The 23383-nt window shown below is 53.0% G+C and overlaps 1 protein-coding gene across 1 annotated transcript in view; it reads left to right on the top strand.

Annotated features, from left to right (window-relative positions):
* Positions 1-23383, top strand: part of DENND2D (DENN domain containing 2D) — a 29506-nt gene that overhangs the window by 586 nt on the left and 5537 nt on the right. The window contains exons 2-8 of the mRNA XM_084611106.1: positions 8556-8734; positions 9498-9610; positions 10487-10556; positions 13663-13740; positions 14073-14213; positions 18991-19139; positions 22752-22929. Coding sequence (XP_084467232.1) covers positions 8556-8734; positions 9498-9610; positions 10487-10556; positions 13663-13740; positions 14073-14213; positions 18991-19139; positions 22752-22929 — 908 coding nt within the window. The remainder of the gene's footprint in view (positions 1-8555; positions 8735-9497; positions 9611-10486; positions 10557-13662; positions 13741-14072; positions 14214-18990; positions 19140-22751; positions 22930-23383) is intronic.

Here is a 23383-nt window from a genome sequence, read left to right on the forward strand (position 1 = left end):
GCGGGGGCAGCAGCCTGGGATTCCCGCGGCCCGGAGCGGGAAGGCAGCGCTGGCCCCGGCGACCCACGCGGAGCTCGGAAGGCAGGATCGGGCCCGCTCCCGCGGTGACCCGTGCCGCTGCGAGGGGGCTTTACGGGGCTCCCTCTGCCCAACCCGCTTTGAAATCCGCTGGCTCTGAATCCTGCCTGTCCGGGGCACCTGCTGCCTCCCCTCCCCTAGCCCGGCAGGCTCTGGGTGGAGAGCTCACACGAGCTCCCACCCGCTGGCCAAGCCTCCGGCACCCCGACCTGGCGGGGTCATTCACACCTCTGCAGAGCCCCGCCTTCCCGATTCACACCTCTCTGCCCAGCATGCGGGGGCCATGCACATTCTAGTTTTACACCCTTGAAATGCTGCTGGGATAAGCTATTAAACAGGGTATAGATTCAGACGTATGGTCTGTATATGCCCTCTGTTACTGGCGAATCCGAGCAGGGCACAATCTGACTTGTATTTGTTTGGCGAGGTAGGGCAGTGCCACTCTCCCCCTTTTACAGGGCGGGAAACTGAGGCACGGAGAGATACCGCCCCCCAGGACGAATCGACTAGAACCTGAGTCTCCCAAGTCCCAGCCCTAACTCTTGGCCCTGTCTTGGTCTGGCTCTTATCAGTCCTCAAGATAGTGGGCCCTAAAGTCAGCTCAGAATTGCAGCAGTGCTGGGAAAACATTCTAACCATCATTGGAAAACGGGCAGATGGCTTGCAAGATAATGTACCTTGAAATATTCACTGGTCTCTGGACCGGGCAACAAGAGAGACCATTTACAGGGTGCTTTGAGTGTCCCAGATACCTCGGGCTCGGTGCTGCCTGAATTCAAATGCCAGGCTTGATAGAAGTGGAGGCAAGGCTGAGGATCGCCACTTTAGAGGCGCAGCACTGGCTGGGCCTTCATTTTGTCATGTGGCATTTGCCATGTGGTGCCCAGGGAGGAGTGGAGGCCAGGGGCCGCCCTGCCAGGAATCTGCATGCCCATCGTTCTGGTGCTCTGTGGGCTGGAGCGGCAAGCCCTTCGGCTCTTCTGGGGAAGGCTGGTTTTGTTTTTTTGATACTTGTCAAGTGTTTGTGGAGCTGTAGAAAACCCATTTCCTCTCCGCTAGGGCAGGTGGGTGTCTGCATGTTGCAAACAGAGCATGAAACAAAAGTCTTCTGCACTGCAAAAGTGGCCAGAGAAATGGAACATTTTATGCAAATAATAAAATATTAAAGAAATTCTGTGCTTAAAGGTCTGATGTTATCACAGCAGGAACCGCCTTGCTGAGCCGGAGTGAGCCTAGTAATCATTCCAGTTCTGATCTCATGTAGACAAGGCAGAAAGTGTCCCTTCTGTATCCCCCATGCAGTGCTGCCAGGAGCCTGAGGGGTGTGTGTGCAGGGCTTATCTATGCCAAGAAATTACACTGATCTTAACTCGCTCAATTCAGAAACCAGTTTAGTGAAATCCGGGCAATTTCAGTGTCGACTGGGCCTCAGGGGCACCTTCCTCCCACACCCTCTCTCCTGAGAGTCATGCCAGGCTGTACCAGGAGGAAGAGGTGGAAATGAGCTGCACCCGCTTTGGGTTCCAGTTGCAGCTGTTCGCTCCCGGTACCCACTCACCCAGCCAAACAGACAGACTTCCCTTAGTGGGAAGGAGTCTGGAGGCCAGTCCCCTCCTCCTGAGATGGTCGTGCTACTCCCTGTTGCCGTCCCCCCCTCCTTATACCCAGCCTTCACCAGCCAGGCCTGTTCCCTCCCCCGCTTTCCTGTCATCACTGATGGAGAGCTCCATCAGACCAGAACCACTCCCACCTCAGCAAGGAAAGACCTGCCCCCCCTCCCCCCCCCGTTCACAAACTGATGGGGACCAATTCCGGCTGATTCACCATCAGGGTGAACGCCTCACCTCGCCAGCCACCTCAGACCCCAAACTCCCAGCAGGGCAGCCTGCGGGAGTTGCTGGGGTGTGGGCAGGATGTTGGGTGAACGGGGAGGCGTAGCAGTAAACGTTTGTTGCAGCAGCCGAGATCTTCCCGTCCTGAGTCAGAACGCTGTTCCCTGGCTTCTGAGTAAGTGGCCCCCGCCTCCCCAAGTGGGGCTGGCCCATGCTGCTCACCCCCCAGGCCACCAGCCCACGCCACTGCCCCCACTCCTGCCCGTGCAGGGCTGGCCTGGCCTGCGCTACTCGTCCGAGCCCTCCCTCCCTTCGCGCAGGGCTGGCATTGCCCCCCGCATATTCCTCTGCACCCCGCTTGGGGTCACACCCCACTTTTGGGGCAAAACTGGGCATTTGTCCCGTGCGCTCCGGCTAACTGATGAACAGTTGGCCAGAGCAAACGGGACAAATGCCCTTTTTTGCCAAAAAAGTCGGGACAGCCGGGACAGGGCTTAAAAAGGGGACTGTCCCAGCCAAAGCGGGACCTATGGTCACCCTACTTCAGAGTGGATTGGTTTGTGTTTCTGAAAGTGCTTTGGAGACCAAGGTCCCCGCCACAGGCTTGTAGCCAGTCCTTGGGCGGGCTGGCTCTCTCTAGCTCTTTTCATGGTGCTCATTGCCCGTCTCCAGTTCTTTCCCGCCACCCCACCGGATTACATCCATGGCAATGACCACGTGTCCCTTGCTGGAGTTCAGGGCACGCTTCTTATTCCGTGTGCACGGGGCCCATTGGTTGACCTGTGCAACCAATTTGACCCAGTTTCCTTCCTCCCATCTCCCTGAATGGTAGGATGTCCTAGAGCGTAAGTCCGCTGGGCACTCTTATCTTCTGCTGAGGCACTGTGGGATAGAGGCCCAGATTTTCCCAGCATGCACTGACAGAAACCCAGCTGGCGTGGAAGGTATGGATAAGCTCAGGTGGCTTTTATGACTGCCAAGCTACGGAGTGGACACAGAGGTACTTGTAACCCATTAAGATGACTCTCCCCACAAAGTCTCAGCTGCATTTGCAAGGCGGAGGGGCTCCGAAAGTGCCATTGGCCCTCCGTGCTATTTCCAGTTAGGGGTGTCGGGATTTCAGAAGGGAACAAATTATTGGTGCCTGGTCCCTTGATACCTGGTGGAGAGATTCAGACAGGTGGCGTCTTGATCCTGCCAATATTGGAAGCACAGTGGCTGGAGTGTATTTTAAGGTTAGACCAGGCAAAGCATGAGCAAGGACATAGAGCCATGAGCACTCCTGCACTGGCTCCCCAGGCATGGGCTGGGTGGGGCCTAATCAGGATCTCTCTTCCCCTATATTATTGGAAATCAGAGGATAACATCTGAATTCGGTCAGTACGGTAGAAACCAGATCCTGCTTTTAGCTGCAGCCTGCTGCTTTGCTGAGGGTGACCTTTTGACAGGGAGGGTGCGCTCCACTAGGAAGTGCAGCCTTTTGACCGTAGCAGCTACCTCCCGCAGCTGCTGTACACTGGCAGGAAAATCTTCCTCCACTTCCAGCGCTCTCAGTTATGCCCGACAAGGCTGCTGTCCCAGCTTCCATAGGTACTCTGAGAAGAACCTCTGTACCATCCAGGAGGAGCCTGGCTCCTCCCTGCACCCAGCAGATCTAATCTCTTCCAGTAAAGGACACGCATGGTGCTAGGTGCCTAGCAGGCGTGTCCCTGGGGCTCCTTCCGAGGACGGAGCAGCAGCACCTAACACTGCTGAGGCCTCATCTGGAGCACTGTGTCCAGTGTTGGGCCCCACGCTACAAGAAAGATGTGGAAAAATTGGAAAGAGTCCAGCGGAGAGCAACAAAAATGATTAGGGGACTGGAACACATGAGTTATAAGGAGAGGCTGAGGGAACTGGGATTGTTTAGTCTGCGGAAGAGAAGAATGAGGGGGGGATTTGATAGCTGCTTTCAACTACCTGAAAGGGGGTTCCAAAGAGGATGGCTCTAGACTGTTCTCAGTGGTAGCAGATGACAGAACGAGGAGTAATGGTCTCAAGTTGCAGTGGGGGAGGTTTAGGTTGGATATTAGGAAAAACTTTTTCACCAGGAGGGTGGTGAAGCACTGGAATGCGTTACCTAGGGAGGTGGTAGAATCTCCTTCCTTAGAGGTTTTTAAGGTCAGGCTTGACAAAGCCCTGGCTGGGATGATTTAATTGGGGGTCGGTCCTGCTTTGTGAATCTATGGTGACTGTTCTTGATCACTTTCCTCTCCTCTAAGTGCTTCAGAATTGATTCCTTGAGGACCTGCTCCATGATTTTTCCAGGGACTGAGGTGAGGCTGACTGGCCTGTAGTTCCTAGGATCCTCCTTCTTCCCTTTTTTAAAGATGGGCACTACATTCGCCTTTAGAAACTTGTTTCAAAGCTGACTTGCTCCTGATGCTGGATATCTCTGTGTGGAGGCCCTGGCTGTGCCTGGGGCAATCAGGGGACTGGGCTAATGGGGGTTTGGAACAGGCCCCAGTGTGTCACTGACAATGTCAGGTCAAAGCACCCTCTAAGGACTGCACGCCCCCCTCTTTGGAGTGCATGCCCAGCGTGTGGGCAGTGGGAGAAGACTGGTGCCAGGGTACAAGGATGGCACTGCACCTTTGGGCCCCCTCTCACTGGAGAAGAGGAAGGTGGTTGTAACTGGCCCGATAGACACCCCCCACCCTTCTGAGAGCCTATCCCCAAAGCTTGGGCAGAAGGAGAGGGTGGCAGCCAAGACCTGGTGCTCTGAGCAGAGGAGAAAGGGCTTCAGGGTGACTCACCATGCACGCAGTCCTTGTAGCCCTCCTCCCGCTTACTCCTACAGCTGGTCAGAGAGGGACAGAGCCTCCATTAGAGCAAAAGGCTTCACCTCTACTTCATCTGGTCCTGGGCCAGACCTGGGGGAACAAGGCATTTTTAGAACGATGGCCTCAAATTTGGAGTCCAAGTTTGCCCTGAAGCTGCTTTGTACAAGTTGGGATGTGATGCTTGCTTAAAATAAGATGGATGCCACCAGCGAGAACGCACGGCAGAGAGGCTCTTCTGCAGATCTGCCTTGTATTCATCCCTTTGCTGTCGGAGTGCTGTGAAAGGGACAGACCCGGGTGCCACTATGCTGTCTGCATCCAAGGCTCTCATCTGCCCAATTCTACTGCCGTCGGTTTGGCTCAGAGCAGGCAGTCCTACGCTAGCAGGGTATGAAACCGCACGGGACCCTGGAGTATTGGCAGATCTGTTCATAGGCTTCATGATGGGTATAGACACGGGCCATGGAGGTTCTAGCTCCGCTGAGATGTGGCCCCATGGAGGGAGTACACCTCCCAGCTGCATGCTGAGATTCATCTCTAGCAGTCGTCCCCTGGGACGAAGTGGGACTGTTCTTAATGTTTCCTCTGAATACTGTAGGGGTGCCTCAGTTTCTCCTATGCAGTTCTTAAGTCTCTAGGGGGTGGGATAAGGGGGTGTAATTGTTGCAGAACAAAGGGCCAGTGTACATAAATGGCCGACACTCTGTCTCCTGGCAACTGATGGCCTGGGTCCTTCCCCCCTGCAAGGTGAGAGCTAAAGGGGTTGGAGAACAAAGGAATCAGGTGACCTCCTGGCCCGGGAAAGGGACAAAGCCCAGAGGAGAAGGGGCTGGAGAGAGTTTCAGTTTGGGGCTGGCTGGGGACGAGGAGTGAAGTGCAGACGTGGTTGTCTGGCTCACTGCCCCCCAGAATGGACCCAGCTGAGGAATCCTGTTCTCTGCACCTACAAGCTCTGTTTTAGACCATGTTCCTGTCATCTAATAAACCTCTGTTTTACTGGCTGGCTGAGAGTCACGTCTGACTGCGGAGTTGGAGTGCAGGACCCTCTGGCTTCCCCAAGACCCTGCCTGAGCGGACTCGCTGTGGGAAGCGCACAGAGGGGCAGAGGATGCTGAATGCTCCAAGGTCAGACCCAGGAACGTGGAAGCCATGTGAGCTTCTTGCCCTGAAGACAGTCTGCTCACAGAGAGGAGGCTCCCCCAGAGTCCTCACTGGCTTCTTAGGGAGCAGTTCCAACGCATCACCCGGGGACTCTATGACATCCCCCTCATCCCCCTGAGAACTTTCTCAAGTCATTGAAGACAAAGCTGAGGGTTCCAAGAAGATGGAGGAATGGGAGCGTAGATATAGAAATGTCACCCTCGTTAATGCCTGTTGTGATAATTGGGCCTACCAATTTACCCTAGTTGCAATCTCAGTTGTAAAAAGTATATGAAAGTTCATAAAATGTGACTTTCCCTTAAGATTTGTTATTATAGGTTATTGCAGGGATCGGCAAACTTTGGCACGCGGCCCGCCAGGGGAAGCCACTGGCAGGGCGGGGTGGTTTGTTTACCTGCAGCGTCTGCAGGTTTGGCCGATCGCAGCTCCCACTGGCCACGGTTCACCGTTCCAGGCCAATGGGGGCTGTGGGAAGTTTTATCCTTGAGATCTTGGCTCAGCTGTGCACCAGGCCACTCACCTGGCAGAACTTACATTAACTGCCAGTATCCGGAATGCAGGGGAGCCCTGGCTATGCCCCCTCTCCCTATGCCAACCACAGGGCAGGGGGGTGATGTAGGACCTGTTGCATCTGCTGTATGCTCCCTGACGTTTCCCCCTCCCAGCTCTGGCTATACCAGCTGTAGGGGCACTTTGTGCTCAGGAATGACAGTTTCTCCCAGACTGCGCAGGGTAGAACAGATAGACTGCAATAAATATGGCCCCATCATTTCATGATTTCTTGGTGCCCTAAAGTGCATTTGCACCACGTGCTTTGCTGATCCTCTGCACACCTCCACCCCTGTGTGATGCAACTTGTGGTTATTTCTGTTCTGTTGAGCCTTGGACTCGGGGTGAGCAACACTGCCCCGCTCTAATAACCCTGTATTGTAGCCACTTGTCACCTGCTCCGGGGGCAATAGAACTTGAAAGTTAATGGCACAATCCAAATGATAACGGCCAGATATATCCTGGGATGAAGAGGTTATTGGAGTTGGTGTACATTGCATTGGAAGGACAGCGGCTTTGTGTGTGCACACAGTGTCCTGCGGGTCAGAAGGGGCCTGGCTGTGCTTGGTATAAAGCGCAAAGCAGGTCTGGGCTTGGTTAGTTCCGGGATGGGAGACCACTGTCTATTCCAGGCTTTCTGTTTCGCAATAGCAATGGCTTCTCTTCGGGACACAGAACGGAGAAAACAGCGTTAATGCAGAACGAAGGCTGAGAGATCCCGCACTCTGGATTCCTTGCAGCGGGGGAGCACCCTGCACATCTGTGGCTTTAAAATACTGCCCTTGCTGATGGGCGGGGTCTCTGACGGACTTCACACCCACGGGCTCTGCTGTGTTGGTGCTAGGAGGTGCTTGGCCTCCCTGCCCCGGCCCAGTCAGCCTGCTCTGTACTCCTTCAGGGCGAGGTGTAGAAGTTAAACAAGCAGCAAGGGAGTGACCTGGAGAGCCCAGGTTTCTAGGTTACATTGTGAGAGTGACTCATGTAAACTTAAGAAATAGCCCATGTGGCTCAATACTGGGACTGCATTTAACTTTCTGCTCTCCGGAAGCTGCAAGGCGATTTTCACACCCGCTAGGATTTCCTTTTTCCCTTGGCAAATTTGTAAAAGCCCTTCCTGTTCTCCCCTGGTGGTATTAGCTCTTTTTTCCATAGCAGCAGCCCTTGTCTGTTCCTTTCAGGTTTGAACAGGGGGTTTCTCTTTTCTCCTGTCACCTGCACAGCCGGCAATTAAACGTGAAAGTTAATAGCACCATCCAACTGATAGCGGAGGGGGCCAAATGCATCACGGGATGAATACATTATAGGAGTTGGTGTAGGTTGCATTAGAATGACAGCTGCTTCCTCTGTGATAATTTCCTGCTGATAATAGCTCATGTTAATTAATTAGCCTCTTACAGTTTGTATGGCAATTTCCACCATCTCTGTATGTATATATATATCTTCTTACTATACGCTCCATTCTATGCAGCCGATGAAGTGAGCTGTAGCCCATGGAAGCTTATGCTCTAATAAATTGGTTAGTCTCTAAGGTGCCCCAAGTCCTCCTGTTCTTTTTGTATGAACACAGTGTTTTACAGGTGCGAAGGGGCCTGTGGACATTCTTATTCTGAATTATCTTAATCCATTTTGGAAGTGGATTAAGCTAATTTTGAATGAGAGTCTTCTATTCCAGAATAAAATCATGCATGCAGGGAGTTAATGAGGAACTGGGGGGAGGGATAGCTCAGTGGTTTGAGCATTGGCCTGCTAAACCCAGGGTTGTGAGCTCAATCCTTGAGGGGGCTATTTAGGGATCAGGACAAAAATTGGGGCTTGGTCCTGCTTTGATCAGGGGTTTGGACTAGATGACCTCCTGAGGTCCCTTCCAACACTCATATTCTATGAATAGCTTATTATGCTTTACATTTGCACATTGCCTTAATCCGAATTAACATCCCAATATAGACAAGCCCACAGTCTGTGTTTCCTTGTTTGGTTGCCTCCCTTCTCCATTTCCAGTGCAGGTCCTGGTGCATTACGCCCTGCTCTCTGAGCCGAACTGCATTCTGGATCACTAAAAAAGGCACCCCCATTGGCTGCCACGTCACCATACACCATAATTTTTGGGTTACAGATGTAAATCAGGACGCATCCCAGGACGAAAGCAAATCCGAATCTGCAAGGAGGCCGGGAGATCGAAGCCCCTTCTGCTACTCACCAGGACAGTTCTTCTTTGAATACCTCGTCGTGGTCTCACTAAAGAAGAAATCAGGAGGTGATTATGAACCCAAGATAATCTACCAGTTCCCAAAGGTGAGGAGCCCTGTCCTGGTTACAGAATGTGCATGTATTTGTTAGAAGTCACCTCAAAACCATCAGGGCTCTGGGCAGCCTGAACATAGATTACAGCAGCCTGAGGCCATTTTAACTTAATCTGGGGGGGACAAATTGACCCCCAACAGGCCCAGAACATGGGAAGTGCAAAGGAGACTGAGCACAGGCTCTCTCAATCAGAGCCCCAAACTCTTTTCTTCTGTCCCACCCACCCCACACCTCCTAGCAGAATCCTGCCTGGGGGAGAGATGCGGTATGTGAAATTTCAGGAGCTTGATCCCTTTTCAGGGAAAGGAGGAGAAGAGTTGAAAATGGTGCTTCTGATGGGAGGTTGGCTCTTGCCTTCCCTTGGGAGGGTCAGCCCGGCTCCAGAATGCACCTCTGTTCATGGTCACGGTGCCTCCTTTTCAGCTTGGAAAGCTTCATTGTGGGCTGCGTCAAGTTCAGCTGAGTCTTGCGTCTGGCCTTGCAGCTACCAACAGCTATGCTGCCCTTCTCGCTTAAAGCCTATGCTCCCCCACTAGACTGGGGAATCCTCGTGTCCACCCTGGAGGCAGTCTAGAGAGACAACGGACTAGGTAGTGACCCACTCTTCCAGTCCCGGGGCCCTGCACTGCTCTGCCGACGCACCGGTCGTAACCTACAGAGCCCAGCTAGAGAGTCCAGATGTTTCCCTTGTGCAGTGGCCTGGGCTGGATCCTCTTTTATTGTGATTTTACTTCTAGTATCATTTTCATTTCAGCGTGAGAACTTACTGCGGGGCCAGAAGGAGGAGGAAGAGAGGCTGCTGCAAGCCATCCCCCTCTTCTGCTTCCCCGATGGCAATCACTGGGCCCCACTCACGGAATACACCAGGTGACTCCCAGATTGATACGGGCTAAGGGACCACCCGGAGCCAGCGCTGCAGCAGGGGCCCGTGGGCAGGGAGCGGGGAAGGAAAAGCGAGTCCTCGTGCTCCCTCCTACTGCCTGGATGTCACAGGAACCCAGTGAGCTGCCTGGGTAGGGAGAATTTCCCTGCCTGGCTTCTGCAAAACCAAACCACTCCTGGCTGAGGTTTCACATTTTTGGCTCTTAACCGCTGCAGTTTATCTGGCCAGGGGTTAGTGCTTCATCATCCCACGCTGCTTAGTGCTCAGGGCTGAGCATCTCTCCTCTAGATGTTTTGTGGTCTGTTTATTTGTTCTTCTTGATAGTTATTATTCATTGTGATCACAAAAACGCCCAGCTCTTATCGGGAGATTTCCAAGCGCTTTACAAAGCTGGTCGGTGTCCTTATCTCCATTTTTACAGATGGGGAAACGGAGGCCCAGAGCGGGGTCATGACTTGCCCAAGGTCACCCAGCAGGCCGGTGGCAGAGCTAGGAATAAAACCCAGCTCTCCTAAGTCCCGAGCCGGGGCTCTGTCCACTAACCACACTGCCAGCCCGTAGCACCTCGAAACCCCAGTCACGGGCCAGGCCCCCGTTGTGCTAGGACTGGACAGGACCTGCCCCAGGGGGCTGACAGTATAAGCCAATGGACCTGACTGGTAATCAAGTGGAGGATCCAGCTGTTGGGAGCGTCAGTCACTGGCAGGGTAGGGGGCTAGGCTGCCATCTTGGGCAGTGCTGGGGACTCTCTCCCCACCTCCTTTTGCCCCGTTGCTCAGTGGCTCCAAGCTACGTTCCTGTGGCTCTCGTGCCTTGACCCTTAGCAGCGCAGTGGAAACACGTTTCTCCTTGTCTTTCAGTGAAACCTTTTCGTTTGTCCTGACCAACGTTGACGGCAGCAGAAAGATTGGCTACTGCCGGCGGCTGCTGGTGAGTATCCCTCGCTTTAAATGATCTGGTCTCATGCCGGCCCTTCGCGCCCTGAGCAGCCAGCTTGGCTGCAGTGCGTCCCCATCCCCCTGGGCAGTGCAGGGAGAGCAAACCGAGCCAAGCTAGCCCCAGGGAACTGCTTACAGGAGACTGTCACTCTGCAGTCGGCTTTCGGGGGGAGTGCTTATGCCCAGCCCTTCTGCAGCTGCAGGCATGGCCTGATGCCAGACAAAGAGGTGGTTGGGGAAAGGTGTGTGTGGAAGGGTAACCGGCGACAGGTGCAGGATGGGGGGTGGGGAAATGTGCAGAGAGGCAGGAGGAAGAGGAGAGCTGGTGGAGGGCACCTTGGTATCGCATCTAGTATGATGAAACTGCTGTACTTCTTCATGGCTCCCTTAGAGAGACTGAGAGAGACGGGCACAGGACTGGTTAGCTGCCTTTGAGGGCCTGACTGGCTCAGAGGCAGGAGATGAGGTATGGATGGTTACCTCTCAGGTGCTGGTTTGAATCCAGCCCAGTTCAGCTGCAGTGGAAGACTGTTACCAGGGCCGCTGAACTGTGTATTGTGGTGTTGGTCACCTACATTCAAGCCCCTGTGTTGTCCCAGGCAAGATGCACCTAAATTCTGTGTGGAGATCACTAGATTCTTCAGCCTCTGGGTTGAAATTTGGTGGCAGTTTCAGATCAACTTGATTTATCTTGAAGGTTTAGAACATAAGAACGGCCGCACTGGGTCAGACCAAAGGTCCATCTAGCCCTGTGTCCTGTCTTCCAACAGTGACCAATGGCAGGTGCCGCAGGGGGAATGAACAGAACAGGTGATCATCAAGTGATCCATCCTGTCAGCCATTCCCAGCTTCTGGCAAACAGAGGCTAGCAACACCATCCCTGTCCATCCGGGCTAATAGCCATGAACTTATCTAGCTCTTTTTTGAACCCTGTCATAGTCTCGGCCTTCACAACATCCTCTGGCAAGGAGTTCCACAGGTCGTGTGAAGAAATACTTCCTTTTGTTTGTTTTAAACCTGCTGTCTATTAATTTCATTTGGTGACCCCCAGGTCTTGTGTTATGAGAAGGAGTCAATAACACTTCCTGATTTACTTTCTTCACACCCGTCATGATTTTATAGACCTCTTTCCTATCCCCCTTAATCGCCTCTTTTCCAAGCTGAAAAGTCCCAGTCTTATTAATCTCTCCTCATTCGGAAGCTGTTTTCTGACCCTTTTCCAATTCCAGTATATCTTTTCTGAGACGGGGCGACCACATCTGCACGCAGTATTCATTGTGAGTAATCCCCACCCCGGAGCGACGTAAACTACACCGACCGACGCCCCAGTGTAGACCGCGCTGTGTCAGCTGGAGAGCCTCTCCCGGAGGTGGAGGAATGAGGTCGACGGGAGATCTCTCTGCTGTCGGATTAGAGCATCTTCACCAGATGTGCTACAGCTGTGCCCGAGCCGCGTTTTAAGTGCAGGCATGCCCATAGCGTTCTAGGCCAGAAGGGACCCCCCACGTCATCTCGTCTGACCTCCCGTATTTCACAAGCCCCCACCCGGCCAGCCGCACACTGAGCCCCGCAACCAGACGTAGCCCAATTTATCACAGCCCTCAGGAGACTCAACTGTCGACGCGGCAGGCAGAGAGCAGGAGGCTAGCGGGGCCTTCCGTTGTCTGCAGGCTCAGGAAAGGTGTAGGGGCTTCGGTGACTCTTAGTCCGTGTTTTCAAGCTTTTCTTCAAGCCCTTAAAGGCTAGGAACTCACAAGCTTTTTTAGTCTGGTGCTTAGATGCTGAAGCACAATCCTGCAGACCAGGAACTGTGGAACCCACGTGGTCCTGCCTCTGCCCAGCACCAAGGCCCTGTTTGCTGTTCGTTGTGTTCAAGGCCTGACGTGATGCGATAGCAGACAGAGATCGGTGCAGGCTGGGAATTGCGCTGCACTGTTAACGGGCTCTGAAATCGTTGCCTGCTTCGGTTCTCTTGAAATAGCCCTAAAGATGCCCCCCAGCAGGGAATACATAGCATCCCGGCCGGGGAGACAAGCCAGCTCAGCTGCCTGAGAGGCCTCGCCATGGATCACCGCCTTGGCATGCCAAAGCCTCTGTGCGCATTGAGTGCGAGACAAGTCCGAGCTAGTGCACCCAGCTATGGCCCTTCTCCCCAACCAAATCGAGGTCTTTGCCGAGCGACGCGTCATTCGTCTCTGCCCGGCGATTCCTGAACCAGACTCCGCCCCGGCCCCGAATTCCACCCTAGGAAGGGAGTCGGAATCCCCTCCTGAGCCGCCCCGCTGGCTGCCTGCCCTCGGGGCTGGGGAGGCAGACGTTGTGGCGGGGCGGGTAAGTGACGCCCTCCAGAGGTGGTGTGCATGGAGGGTCAGGGCTATAGTATGCTGCCCCAACCACAGACCCTGCCTCAGTGTCTCCTGCCTGCAGCTTTATCCCCACCATGAGCCTGTGGACCCGTCTCTCCCAAACCTGCCATGCTTCGCTAGCTGCCAGCTTAAAGCCTCACTTGCCTTCCTGACACATATTCTGTTCCATGGTCTCTATTGTTACCCTGTGCCCCTCCCCAGACCTGCTACACCCCCACTCCATGCCTGGGGCTTCCAGCAGCATGCTGGGCAGCATCCGCAATAATTCCTCTAGTCGGCCTGCAGGGCCTTTTTTTGGAGGTCTGTGGGCCAGCGGGAGTCCTAAGCGCCTTCCCTTTGCCTCAGAGACTGTGTATATGCGTCTGCTTCTGGGGTGGGGCATCTCCTGCAGCTGAGTTTGGAGAGGAACAGGGCTGGTACCAGCCTCCTTGCTTTTTCAGCTTGTTCTGCAAGTTTCCTGACTTGTAGTTTACGTAGCCTGGGAGGACCAGCTGGGCTGTAGGCGGGTGATATCATTAACCAGGTCTCTGGGAGGCAGGCAAGGCCAAGCCATGGACAGCTAGCTTTGCTGACATCTGGCTTTGCATTCCTCGGAGAGGCCATGGCCCCGCCCCGAGTGGCAGTCCCTATAGTGATGGGGTTGGCATGGGGGGGTTGGCTCGGTGCACCTGATAGAGGGGGTAAGATATTGTGGGGTACAGTTAACCCTTTGTGTGCTGATCCTTCTTTCAGCCCGTTGGCCGGGGCCCTCGTTTCCCAGAGGTCTTCTGCATCATCAGCTGCCTTGGCTGCTTTGGCTTGTTCTCCAAGGTAGGAACGCCGGCTCTCACGGGCAAAACACTAACCCGATCCGGGCCTCGTGCAGCTGCTGGTCCCCGTCTTGCTGCTGCCAGATCTACAGCTCGGTGCAGGGAAGGACTTTTGCCTGGGGGAGCAGCTGGTGATGCTGCGGCACGGAAGGCCACCTCTCTGGGGCTGAGGAGGGCGAGGCCTGTGGTGTTGAGGCTGGTGCTGGCTGCTTTTCCCCAGTGAGGATGCAACTGAGCTGCTGCTGTGCTGCCGGGAGGGGGTGGGGGGCCGGGCGGGGGCAAGTCGGGGAATTCTTTGCCTTGCTGTGGCTGACGGGTCTCTCCTTCCCATAGATCCTCGATGAAGTGGAGAAGAGGCGGCAGATCTCCATGGCCGTCATTTACCCCTTCATGCAGGGCCTCCGCGAATCCCCCTTCCCGGCTCCGGGGAAAACGGTCACCATTAAAAGCTTCATCCCTGATTCCGGAACGGAGGTTTGTGTCGGCTCAGTAATCTGTGCTCGGGTGCTGCTGACCTCCAGCAGGGCCTGTCTCTCCACCCCTAGGAGCTGGTCTAAGAGGAGGCCGTGCTGGAGCGTGTGTCTGGCCGTCGGGCCAGCCGGAGCTTTGTAGGCTTTCCTCAGTACAGTCTCTGCTAATGCACTTCATGTCTCCAGCTGCCTAGGGGCAGTAATACACGAGGGTCACAGGTCAGGGTGGACAAGGGGCGCTGGCTGAGTTGAAGAGCGAGGCTGTGCTGTCTGGGAACGACAGGTTAGAGAACGACCCCTTGGAACGAGCTGGCCACTTCATACCAGTGGAGATCGAGCCAGCAGTTCCATCAATTCTCCACCCTCTGGGGGAGAGTTGGAGACGGTCAGGTGTTCCATATTCCAGCCTGACCGCTATGGCCGGGTTCTCCCAGGTGGCCGGAAGGTGCAGTGAGCTGGGCGCTGCCCAGTACACAACTGGTGTAGCGCTCCGTGAAATGCTCCCTGTCGGTCCTGCTGCGAGGATCTATCAGCACAAACAGCCGTTAATGCCAGCGGATGTGGCGTTCACACTTCTTGAAGCTGCTGTTGCAACCTCTCCCTGCAGCCTGCAAGCCATGATTTCAAAGAGGCTGCTGATTTTGGGAGCCCAGCTTGGACCCCCTTGGGCCTGATTTCCAGAGGTGCTGGGCATCCTTTCATGTCAGCCAGAGCTAGAAGTCCAGTGCCACCTAGAACAGCTCACTCTGCTCCCAAGCATGCTTTGGGGGGCTCGGCTCTCATAGGCAACCAGGGGAGAGAAGTGACGCCTAGCAGCATGAGAGCTGGGGGGAGAAAGCAGATGTGGCAGGGGGCCCACGGTTGGGGCGTGGAGAATTGGACTGAATGGTGGGAAAGGGGAGCAAAATCATGCCGGGTGCAGACAAGGGTGGCGTGGCCGAGTCAGCTGTGCGAAGAAATGATTTGTAAGCAATTGTCATCAGTGACAGGGAAAACCCTGCCAGGTTAGGAGCTGGGGAGTTTGGCGTCAGGTCGAAGGACGTGAGGCTGATTTTGGAGACACCAGTGTGAATCTGGATTAAAACTGGTTTCAGTGGAATTGCAACAGTGTATCCCAGGTCCCTGGAACTACATGACACTGCCCCTAGGAGCCTGCACTGTTTCCCCTACCTCTGCAGTCCCATACAATCCGTGCAGGATCCCTTGTGTTACTGAAAGTTGTATTACACTTAGTTGATTTGACTGTGTGTCTGGATTTTTCAGTGTGCTCACAATTTTATACTGACCACTCCTAATTTGAGTTGTTTGGTTGCTGAGTCAGCAAAAGCTTGGGCTTTCGGGGACAAGGAAGCAGAAGCCTGGCCTCTTTCACTCCCCCATTTGATCAGAGCTGCGAGGATTTTAAATGTGGGGTGGGTTGAAGTGCTCCTTCTCCAGCAGCCGCCCTTGCTAAGAAGTGACACTCACTGTGCTCAGCAACAGGGAAGCAGTTAGCTCAAGGTTTCTACAAAAACAGCAGTGAAAGATTTCAGAGTAGCAGCCGTGTCAGTCTGTATTCGCAAAAAGAAAAGGAGGACTTGTGGCACCTTGGAGACTAACCAATTTATTTGAGCATGAGCTTTCGTGAGCTACAGCTCACTTCATCGGATGCATGCCGTGGTGAAGTGAGCTGTAGCTCACGAAAGCTCATGCTCAAATACAGCAGTGAAAGAGTTAACAGCATGGCCTTTTTAATCACTTTCATTCACACCTCCCTTTGTTGAATGGCAGCCATTCACACCTCTCCTGGAGCTATTGTTTCATGCTGAGTGCAGAGACTGCTTTGCATCTGCTCTTCTCAGCTGACAGGGCTAGAGACAAGACACTGGGTTTATAGTAGACAATTGTGCCCATTTAACAAAAAGATGGGGGGGGGGGTGGATAGCTCAGTGGTTTGAGCATTGGCCTGCTAAATGTTCAATCCTTGAGGGGGCCATTTAGGGATCTGGGACAAAAACTGGGGCTTGGTCCTGCTTTGAGCAGAGGGTTGGCCCAGATGACCTCTTGAGGTCCCTTCCAACCCTGATATTCTATGATTTTAGATATCTATCTAGTTAAAAGAAAAGGAGGACTTGTGGCACCTTAGAGACTAAGAAATTTATTTGAGCATAAGCTTTTGATGAAGTGAGCTGAAGTGAGTTTCACTTCATCGAAAACTTATGCTCAAATAAATTTGTTAGTCTCTAAGGTGCCACAAGTCCTCCTTTTCTTTGTGCGAATACAGACTAACCCGGCAGCTACTCTGAAACCTATCTAGTTAAACCGTAACAAACCCTAATACAGATGCATGGGGATCAGTTTCAGCCTTACTGGTGCCTGTTGTTAGCTTAATTCCCTACCGTTGGCTTTGCTTTAGGAGTTTGCAATTGTACAATTCAGTCCTGTCAGTGCAAGCCCTGCAATGGAGACAAGCCTTTAGGCCTCCTCTGCACTGGGGTGGGGGCTGCTGATGTAACACAGGTGCAAACTGGGACTTGCTCTGCTTTGAAGGGGGGCTGAGCTGAGTGCATTGCCTCCTGCAGACAACGCATTCCTATTTTTGACCTGAGAGGTTTGACTGCAGTGCACTGATGCAGCGGTTGTTTTGGAATGGGGCATTGCAGCCACCTCGTCCCATTGCACATTGGGTGCTGGGTGTAACTGAGAGCAGGAGCCGGCTTGGCACAGGTTCTGCTCTGCCAACTTCCTGGGTTATGAAATCTCTTGTGATGCTGCAGCAAGAAGGGTAAGATTGTGTAAAGACTTGGCCTATTGCTTCATGCATTGGCTGCTGGCAGCACTGCAGAGATGGGAGCATTTTCTTCAAAAGCGTCAGCGTGGCGGCTTATCCAGCCTTGCCAGTGGAGAAGGGAGCCGCTGCTAGGGAAGGCGAGGCTGGGAGCTGGCAGTGCGTGGGAGAGAGAGGGTGATGGAGACCTGTGGGTAGCCCAATGTGCAGCAAAGCCCGGGCTGGACTAAGGTCTAAGTAAGGTCCTCCACTTTGAGTGGTGGGAGGTTGTTCCGAATGCCTGGGGCTTCTCCTGGATCAGTAATCCAGGGCTCAGCTTTTGAGGCTGGCGAGAGGTTTGGCTTCACCTGACTGGCAAAGGCACGTAATATAATGACAGGTTTCAGAGTAACAGCCGTGTTAGTCTGTATTCGCAAAAAGAAAAGGAGTACTTGTGGCACCTTAGAGACTAACCAATTTATTTGTAGCTCACGAAAGCTCATGCTCAAATAAATTGGTTAGTCTCTAAGGTGCCACAAGTCCTCCTGTTCTTTTTACATAATATAATGACACCAATTAGTTGTAAGGGCTCACCTGGGCTGGAATGAGGTCTAACCAGCCTAACAGGAAAAGATGTAGAGAAGGGTAGGAGTGTCTGGAAACAGGCATTCCAAATGGCCACTAAGTACAGGGATTGCAGCACTCCATTACCTCTCCTTTTGTGGCCGTCTCGATGCTGCTTGATGTGGCCATTTGGAAGAGATGTGTAAGAGGCAACGAGATGGTGCTGCATAGATACCTGCATGGGACAAAGCTAGTACAGGAATCGATGCTAGCGGACAGAGGCAGATCAGTGTCCAACTGCTGGAAGTCAGAAAAATTACCGCTGGAACTGGGATGCAAATTTTCAACCAGGAAGGTTATTGTGACATCATCCCGTGGAGTCTCAACATCCAGATTAGGTGTCTCACTCCAGCTCAGTCACAGGTTACTGGCCTCAGTGCAGGAATCGCTGGGGGAAATTCTCTGGCTGGCATCATGTAGAAGCTCAGACTAGATGATCAGAGTAGTTCCTTCTGGCCCTAGAATTTATACACTCCAGTGCCTAATGAACACTTGGGAGAAAGGATATCTTTGTTAAAGATTCAACACCACCCACCCGGTTCAGTGAGGCTCACAAAACAACCCCCTTAAGGCCTGGTGTACATACTAGTTTGTTCCTGGTTAACTAAGGGTGTGCTTTGTAAACTGGTCTAGTTAAACCAGTGCAAGTATGTGTGTAGACAAGGCCTAAAATATCCTCCATCAAAACCAGGGCAGGCCAGACATGACACCCAGATATCTGGGCTCCTCCTACCAATGTCTCTGCACTTTCTCCCACCCTGCACTCGGAGAGCCCTTCATGAGAAGCTCCGCAAGGCTGCTGGGGGCTGATGAGAACTCCTGGTGATTGCTGGTAATTGGGGATTACCTATGAATTCATGGTGTTGGTAAAGCAGCTTTGAAGTGGAGGACTGGTCCCCACTGGGAACTTGTGCCGATTCTAGTCTGGGGCATAGCTATATGGTACACACCAGGAAAGCTATGGCTTGCCTGTCACGATCTTATCCCGCTGTCAAGCTGGAGTCATCTCCACCAGTAAACAGAGGCCGTGCCTATCTGTGCTCGGGGTTTGCATCGAGGCACATCCCCAGAGAGGACACGGTTAAGTAGGGTCACTTATTGCCTCGGCCACGCTCTTATTTGGTGCACCAGTTTCCCCCACTCTTGGTCTGTTAGATCGATGAACTCTGGGCAGGACAGTGCCTGGCCCATGCTGGGCACTACCAAAAAGTAATCCTAACTAATTGTAATATTGCAAAGATCTCGCATGACACCCCCCCGCACGCATGACACTCCTTTCCTGCCTCCTTCCTCCGCCATACGGAAGCAGGTAGGGCCCAGCCCAGCATGTCTGAGACCTTCTGCATGGTGCTTTTAATAGAATTAATTAGTGACTTGTTAGCTCACTCGTGTCCCCTCTGCTTCCCATCAGCTCATTGAACTCACGCGGCCCCTGGACTCCTGGCTGGAACACGTGGAGTTTCAGGCCCTTCTGCAGCATCTCAGTCCGGAAAACATCCTTTGGCTCTTCGCCTCTGCGGTTCTGGAGCGACGGATTATCTTCGTGGCAGAGGAGCTCAGGTGAGCGCCCTGCACTTAACCAGAGAGCTAGTTCTGGGAGCTTCAGAGAGCTACAACTAATTCTTCCACTGTACGCCGCGCTGATTAGGCCTCAGCTGGAGTATTGTGTCCAGTTCTGGGCGCCACATTTCAGGAAGGATGTGGACAAATTCGAGAGAGTCCAGCAAAGAGCAACAAAAATGATTAAAGGTCTAGAAAACATGACCTATGAGGGAAGATTGAAAAAAATTGGGTTTGTTTAGTCTGGCAAAGAGAAGACTGAGAGGGGACATGAAAGCAGTTTTCAAGTACATACAAGGTTGTTACAAGGAAGGAGAAAAATTGTTCTTCTTAACCGCTGAGGCTAGGACATGAAGCAATGGGCTTAGATTGCAGCAAGGGCCGTTTAGGTTGGACATTAGGAAAAACTTCCTAACTGTCGGAGTGGTGAAGGCCTGGAATAAATTCCCTAGGGAGGTTGTGGAATCTCCATCATTGGAGATTTGTAAGAGCAGGTTAGACGAACACCTGTCAGGGATGGGCTAGATAATACTTAATCCTGCCATGAGTGCAGGGGACTGGACTAGATGACCTCGCGAGGTCCTTTCCAGTCCTATGATTCTCTCAACTCGTAAGTACCAGTCACATGCAGCTCGCCCAGCCCTGGAATGCAGCTTGCAGGTGCCCTCGGTTCCACTCCCCCTTCGTAAGGGGGCAGACGCAGATGCAAGTGTCGAATGACGTGTCCTGAAGTCTGCTACTCCGTGTATCTCGGCCCCAGGGTAGGTGTAGTTGGGGCTGGCTGAGGGCACCCTCCCCATCCCCACAGTGCAGTAAGTGGTGATTAATTTTTTGTGCCCCATCCAGTTCAGGAGATAAAATCAGAATAAATTAATTCCAGGTGCAGGGGAGGAGAGAGAAGCTGAGAACCTTCCACTCTGGGAGCGGACCCTGAGGAGTCTGAGCAAGCAAAGGGTCACTGACCTCAGACTGCTCATGAGGCATGGAAGTCTGATCTAGTGGACAGAGCACTGGTCTGGGATTCAGGAGACTGGGTTCTATCCCTGGCTCTGCCACTGGCCTGCTGCATGGCCTTGGCCGAGTTACATGCCCTTCTGTGCCTCAGTTTCCCCATCTGTAAAAGGACCTCCTTTGCAGAGTGCTCCGTGGATGAACAGTGCTAGATAAGAGCAAGGTGGTATTATTATGTATGATAGACTAACAAGTCAGCTGGAGTCTGTTCCCAATTGAGCCCAAAGGGTTAATCCTCACTAAGCTGACAAGCCCAAGGAGGCAGGTAGCCAGGAAAGTCACCCTCTCATGCTAACATCAGCAGAGCGTAAAGGTTATGCTCACTCCTCGTCAGACAGCCCGTCGATTCAAATCTCTCCTCTCCCTCTCGGATTTTCTCATTCCGACTCATCAGCAGGAAGGAGTCTCTGATTTGATCCCAGCCACCAGAGACTTTCACTCTTCAGACCCTTGGAAGAAAACGACACACACTGACCGCCCTGCGGAAGGATCCTCTCTATAAAATTAGCAAACGATAACTTTGTCTAGTGAGGGTTAAGCCTTAAAAGCATTGAAATAAGGAGTGAAGGGGGAAGACTTGTGCACTCCTTTCAACCACAATGCTGTCGATATCGCACTTCCCAAGGCTTCCACTTCCAACATATACCGAAAAGCAATTCACACCCCAGCTTCCTCAGACTCACGCTGTGCAGGGAGAGCACCAGACCAGGACTTGGGAGACTTAGGGTCTGTTCCCAGCTCTGCCGCTGGCCTGCTGGGTGACCTGGGGCAAGTCATGCTCCCTCCCCAAGCCTCAGTTTCCCCATCCATAGGCGCTGACTTCCCCACTGCCTGGTGGGTGCTCAACCCCTGCCCGCGCCCCAGCCCCACATCTGGCCCCACCCCTGCCCTGCCTTTTCCCACCCCAGCCCCGCCCCCATTCCACCCCCTTCCCCCAAGTCCCCGCCCCTGCCCTGCCTCTTCTCCACCTCCTCCCCTGAGAATGCTGCATCCCCACTCCTCCCGCTCCATCCTGGAAAGTCCTAACCGCCGTCAAAGAGCTGTTAGGTGGCGGGGGGGCGGGAAGCGCTGGGAGGGAGGTGGAGGAGTGGGGACACGGCACGCTCGGCGAGGGGAGAAGGAGGGGGGAGATTGGCTGCCGGTGGGTGCAGAGCCCCCAATAATTTTTTCCCGTGGGTGCTCCAGCCCTGGAGCACCCACAGAGCCGGTGCCTATTTTCCCATCTGCAAAATGGGGATAATGAGCCTGTCCTCCTTTTGAGAGCTACTGATGAAAAGAGCTAGGTATGATTATTATTAACTCGGAAACTTAGCAGCTTTTGTGTCAACGGATCAGTATATATGACCGTCCCCCATTCCCTGCATTTGGGAGGTTATTTTGCCTTAACTCTGCTGAGGTCACTGTTAGGGTTTTGTGTTAGAGTGAAAGAGAATGACCCTCCCAGGTGGCAAAGCCAACCTGCAGCTTGTGCTAAGGGGTAGGGGAAGGCTAGTTGTGTGGGCTGATGGCAGTGCAGCTTGTTGGGCCCCCTGCTGAGGACAGGGGGTTTCCTCTTCTCTCTAGGGGAGTTTAGTCTGAAATTCAATTTATTGTTTTCTAGTTGGGGAAACTTTTTGTACCAAAAAGGCAAATCTGGAGGCACCCCGGATCGCGGTGCCCTGCCACTCAGAGCATTGGTGGGGCAACACCGGCAGCAGGGCCAACTCCAAGGGTTCAAAACCTGTGAGGTTTTGGCCCCCAAAATCATGGTATTTTTAAAAAAAATACCTATGTGGGAGTTTTTTCTTCTGGTTTTTGAGCCCTAAGGGACACGTATTCAAACTTTTCTCCGCAACCACAGAGCTAGAAACTTACTTTTCTTTCGATTTCTTCATTAAAGAAAGCTGAGATTCTGATGTAATCACCTGACTCCAGGAACTGGGGATTTAAGAAGAACATCACATATTGATGTGTGATGAAATCCTGAGAGTTGGTAACACTGCCATGTGCCAAGGGGAGGAAGACTTCCCAAAAACAGCCAACATAGGCGGGTAAAATTGAGCTGCAGGAGCTCAATCTATTTAGCTTAACCAAGAGAAGATGAAGGGGTGATTTGATCAGTCTTAAGCAGTATCTATAAGGGAAACAAAACTTTGATACTGGGCTCTTCAATCTAAGAGACAAGAGCCAATGGCTGGAAATTGAAGCAAGACAAATTCAGATTAGGAATAAAGTTCATATTTTTTAACAGCAAGGATTATGAATCATGGGAACAGTTTACCAAAGGCCATGGTGTGTTCTCCATCACTGGCAAATTTTAAATCAAGATGGGATGTTTTTTCTAAAAGATCTGCTGTCGTTGGAACAGGAATAAGTTCAGGGATGTTCTCTGGCCCGTGCTATGCAGGAGGTCAGGCCAGATGATCACAATGGTCCCTTCTGCCTTTATAATCTATGAAAAACAGCACCCACCTGTTTAGGAGCCTGTCTCTCCTTGGAAGTGACTTAGACTTTGGCTCCTGTGTCACTCAGGTGCTCCTGAAAGTCTCACCCAAGGCCTAACCTGCTGGCCAGCTACTTGCCAAATTCATTTACTAATCAGAACCCTTATTTATTCGGCAGCGTCCTGTCCCAGTGCATCCATGCCGTGGCAGCTCTTCTCTACCCCTTCTCCTGGGCACACACCTACATCCCCGTGGTTCCGGAATGTCTGATCGATACCGTCTGTTGCCCCACGCCCTTCATGGTTGGAGTCCAGAAGCGCTGCCTAGAGCAGGTTCTCGATCAGCCGATGGAGGAGGTACTGTCTGAGGGGGTCTCTGTTCCCATGCCGCAGACGGGCTTGAAGATGAATGTTTGCCTGTTCGTGCCCCTTGATTGTTATCTCCACGTGGTAGCAGGCAGGGCCGGATTTACAACTTACGCGCCCCTGGGCACAGCATCTTCAGCGTGCCCCCCCACTCCCGACTACAGCTGACCTCCGTGTTGCACACTGTTTGAGAGAAGCAAGGCGTCCCTAGGCACGTGCCTACTGTGCCTAATTGGAAACCCAGCCCTGGTAGGAGGCCCTGATTTTGTCTCCATCCCAGCCTCAGGAGAAGGGCCCAGAAGGAAACAAGAGCGGACTCCAGCCTGCTCCTAGGGTAACACCCAAGCTGTTCCCTAGGCCAGATGGGATGCTGATATCATCTCCTACCCACTAGCTGGGCAAGGGCCTCAGCCCAGATTCCCTGGGACAAAGGGGGCATTCCTTG

The sequence above is a fragment of the Lepidochelys olivacea genome (assembly GCF_965140295.1).
Source record: "Lepidochelys olivacea isolate rLepOli2 genome assembly, chromosome: 21".
Taxonomy (NCBI): domain Eukaryota; kingdom Metazoa; phylum Chordata; order Testudines; family Cheloniidae; genus Lepidochelys; species Lepidochelys olivacea.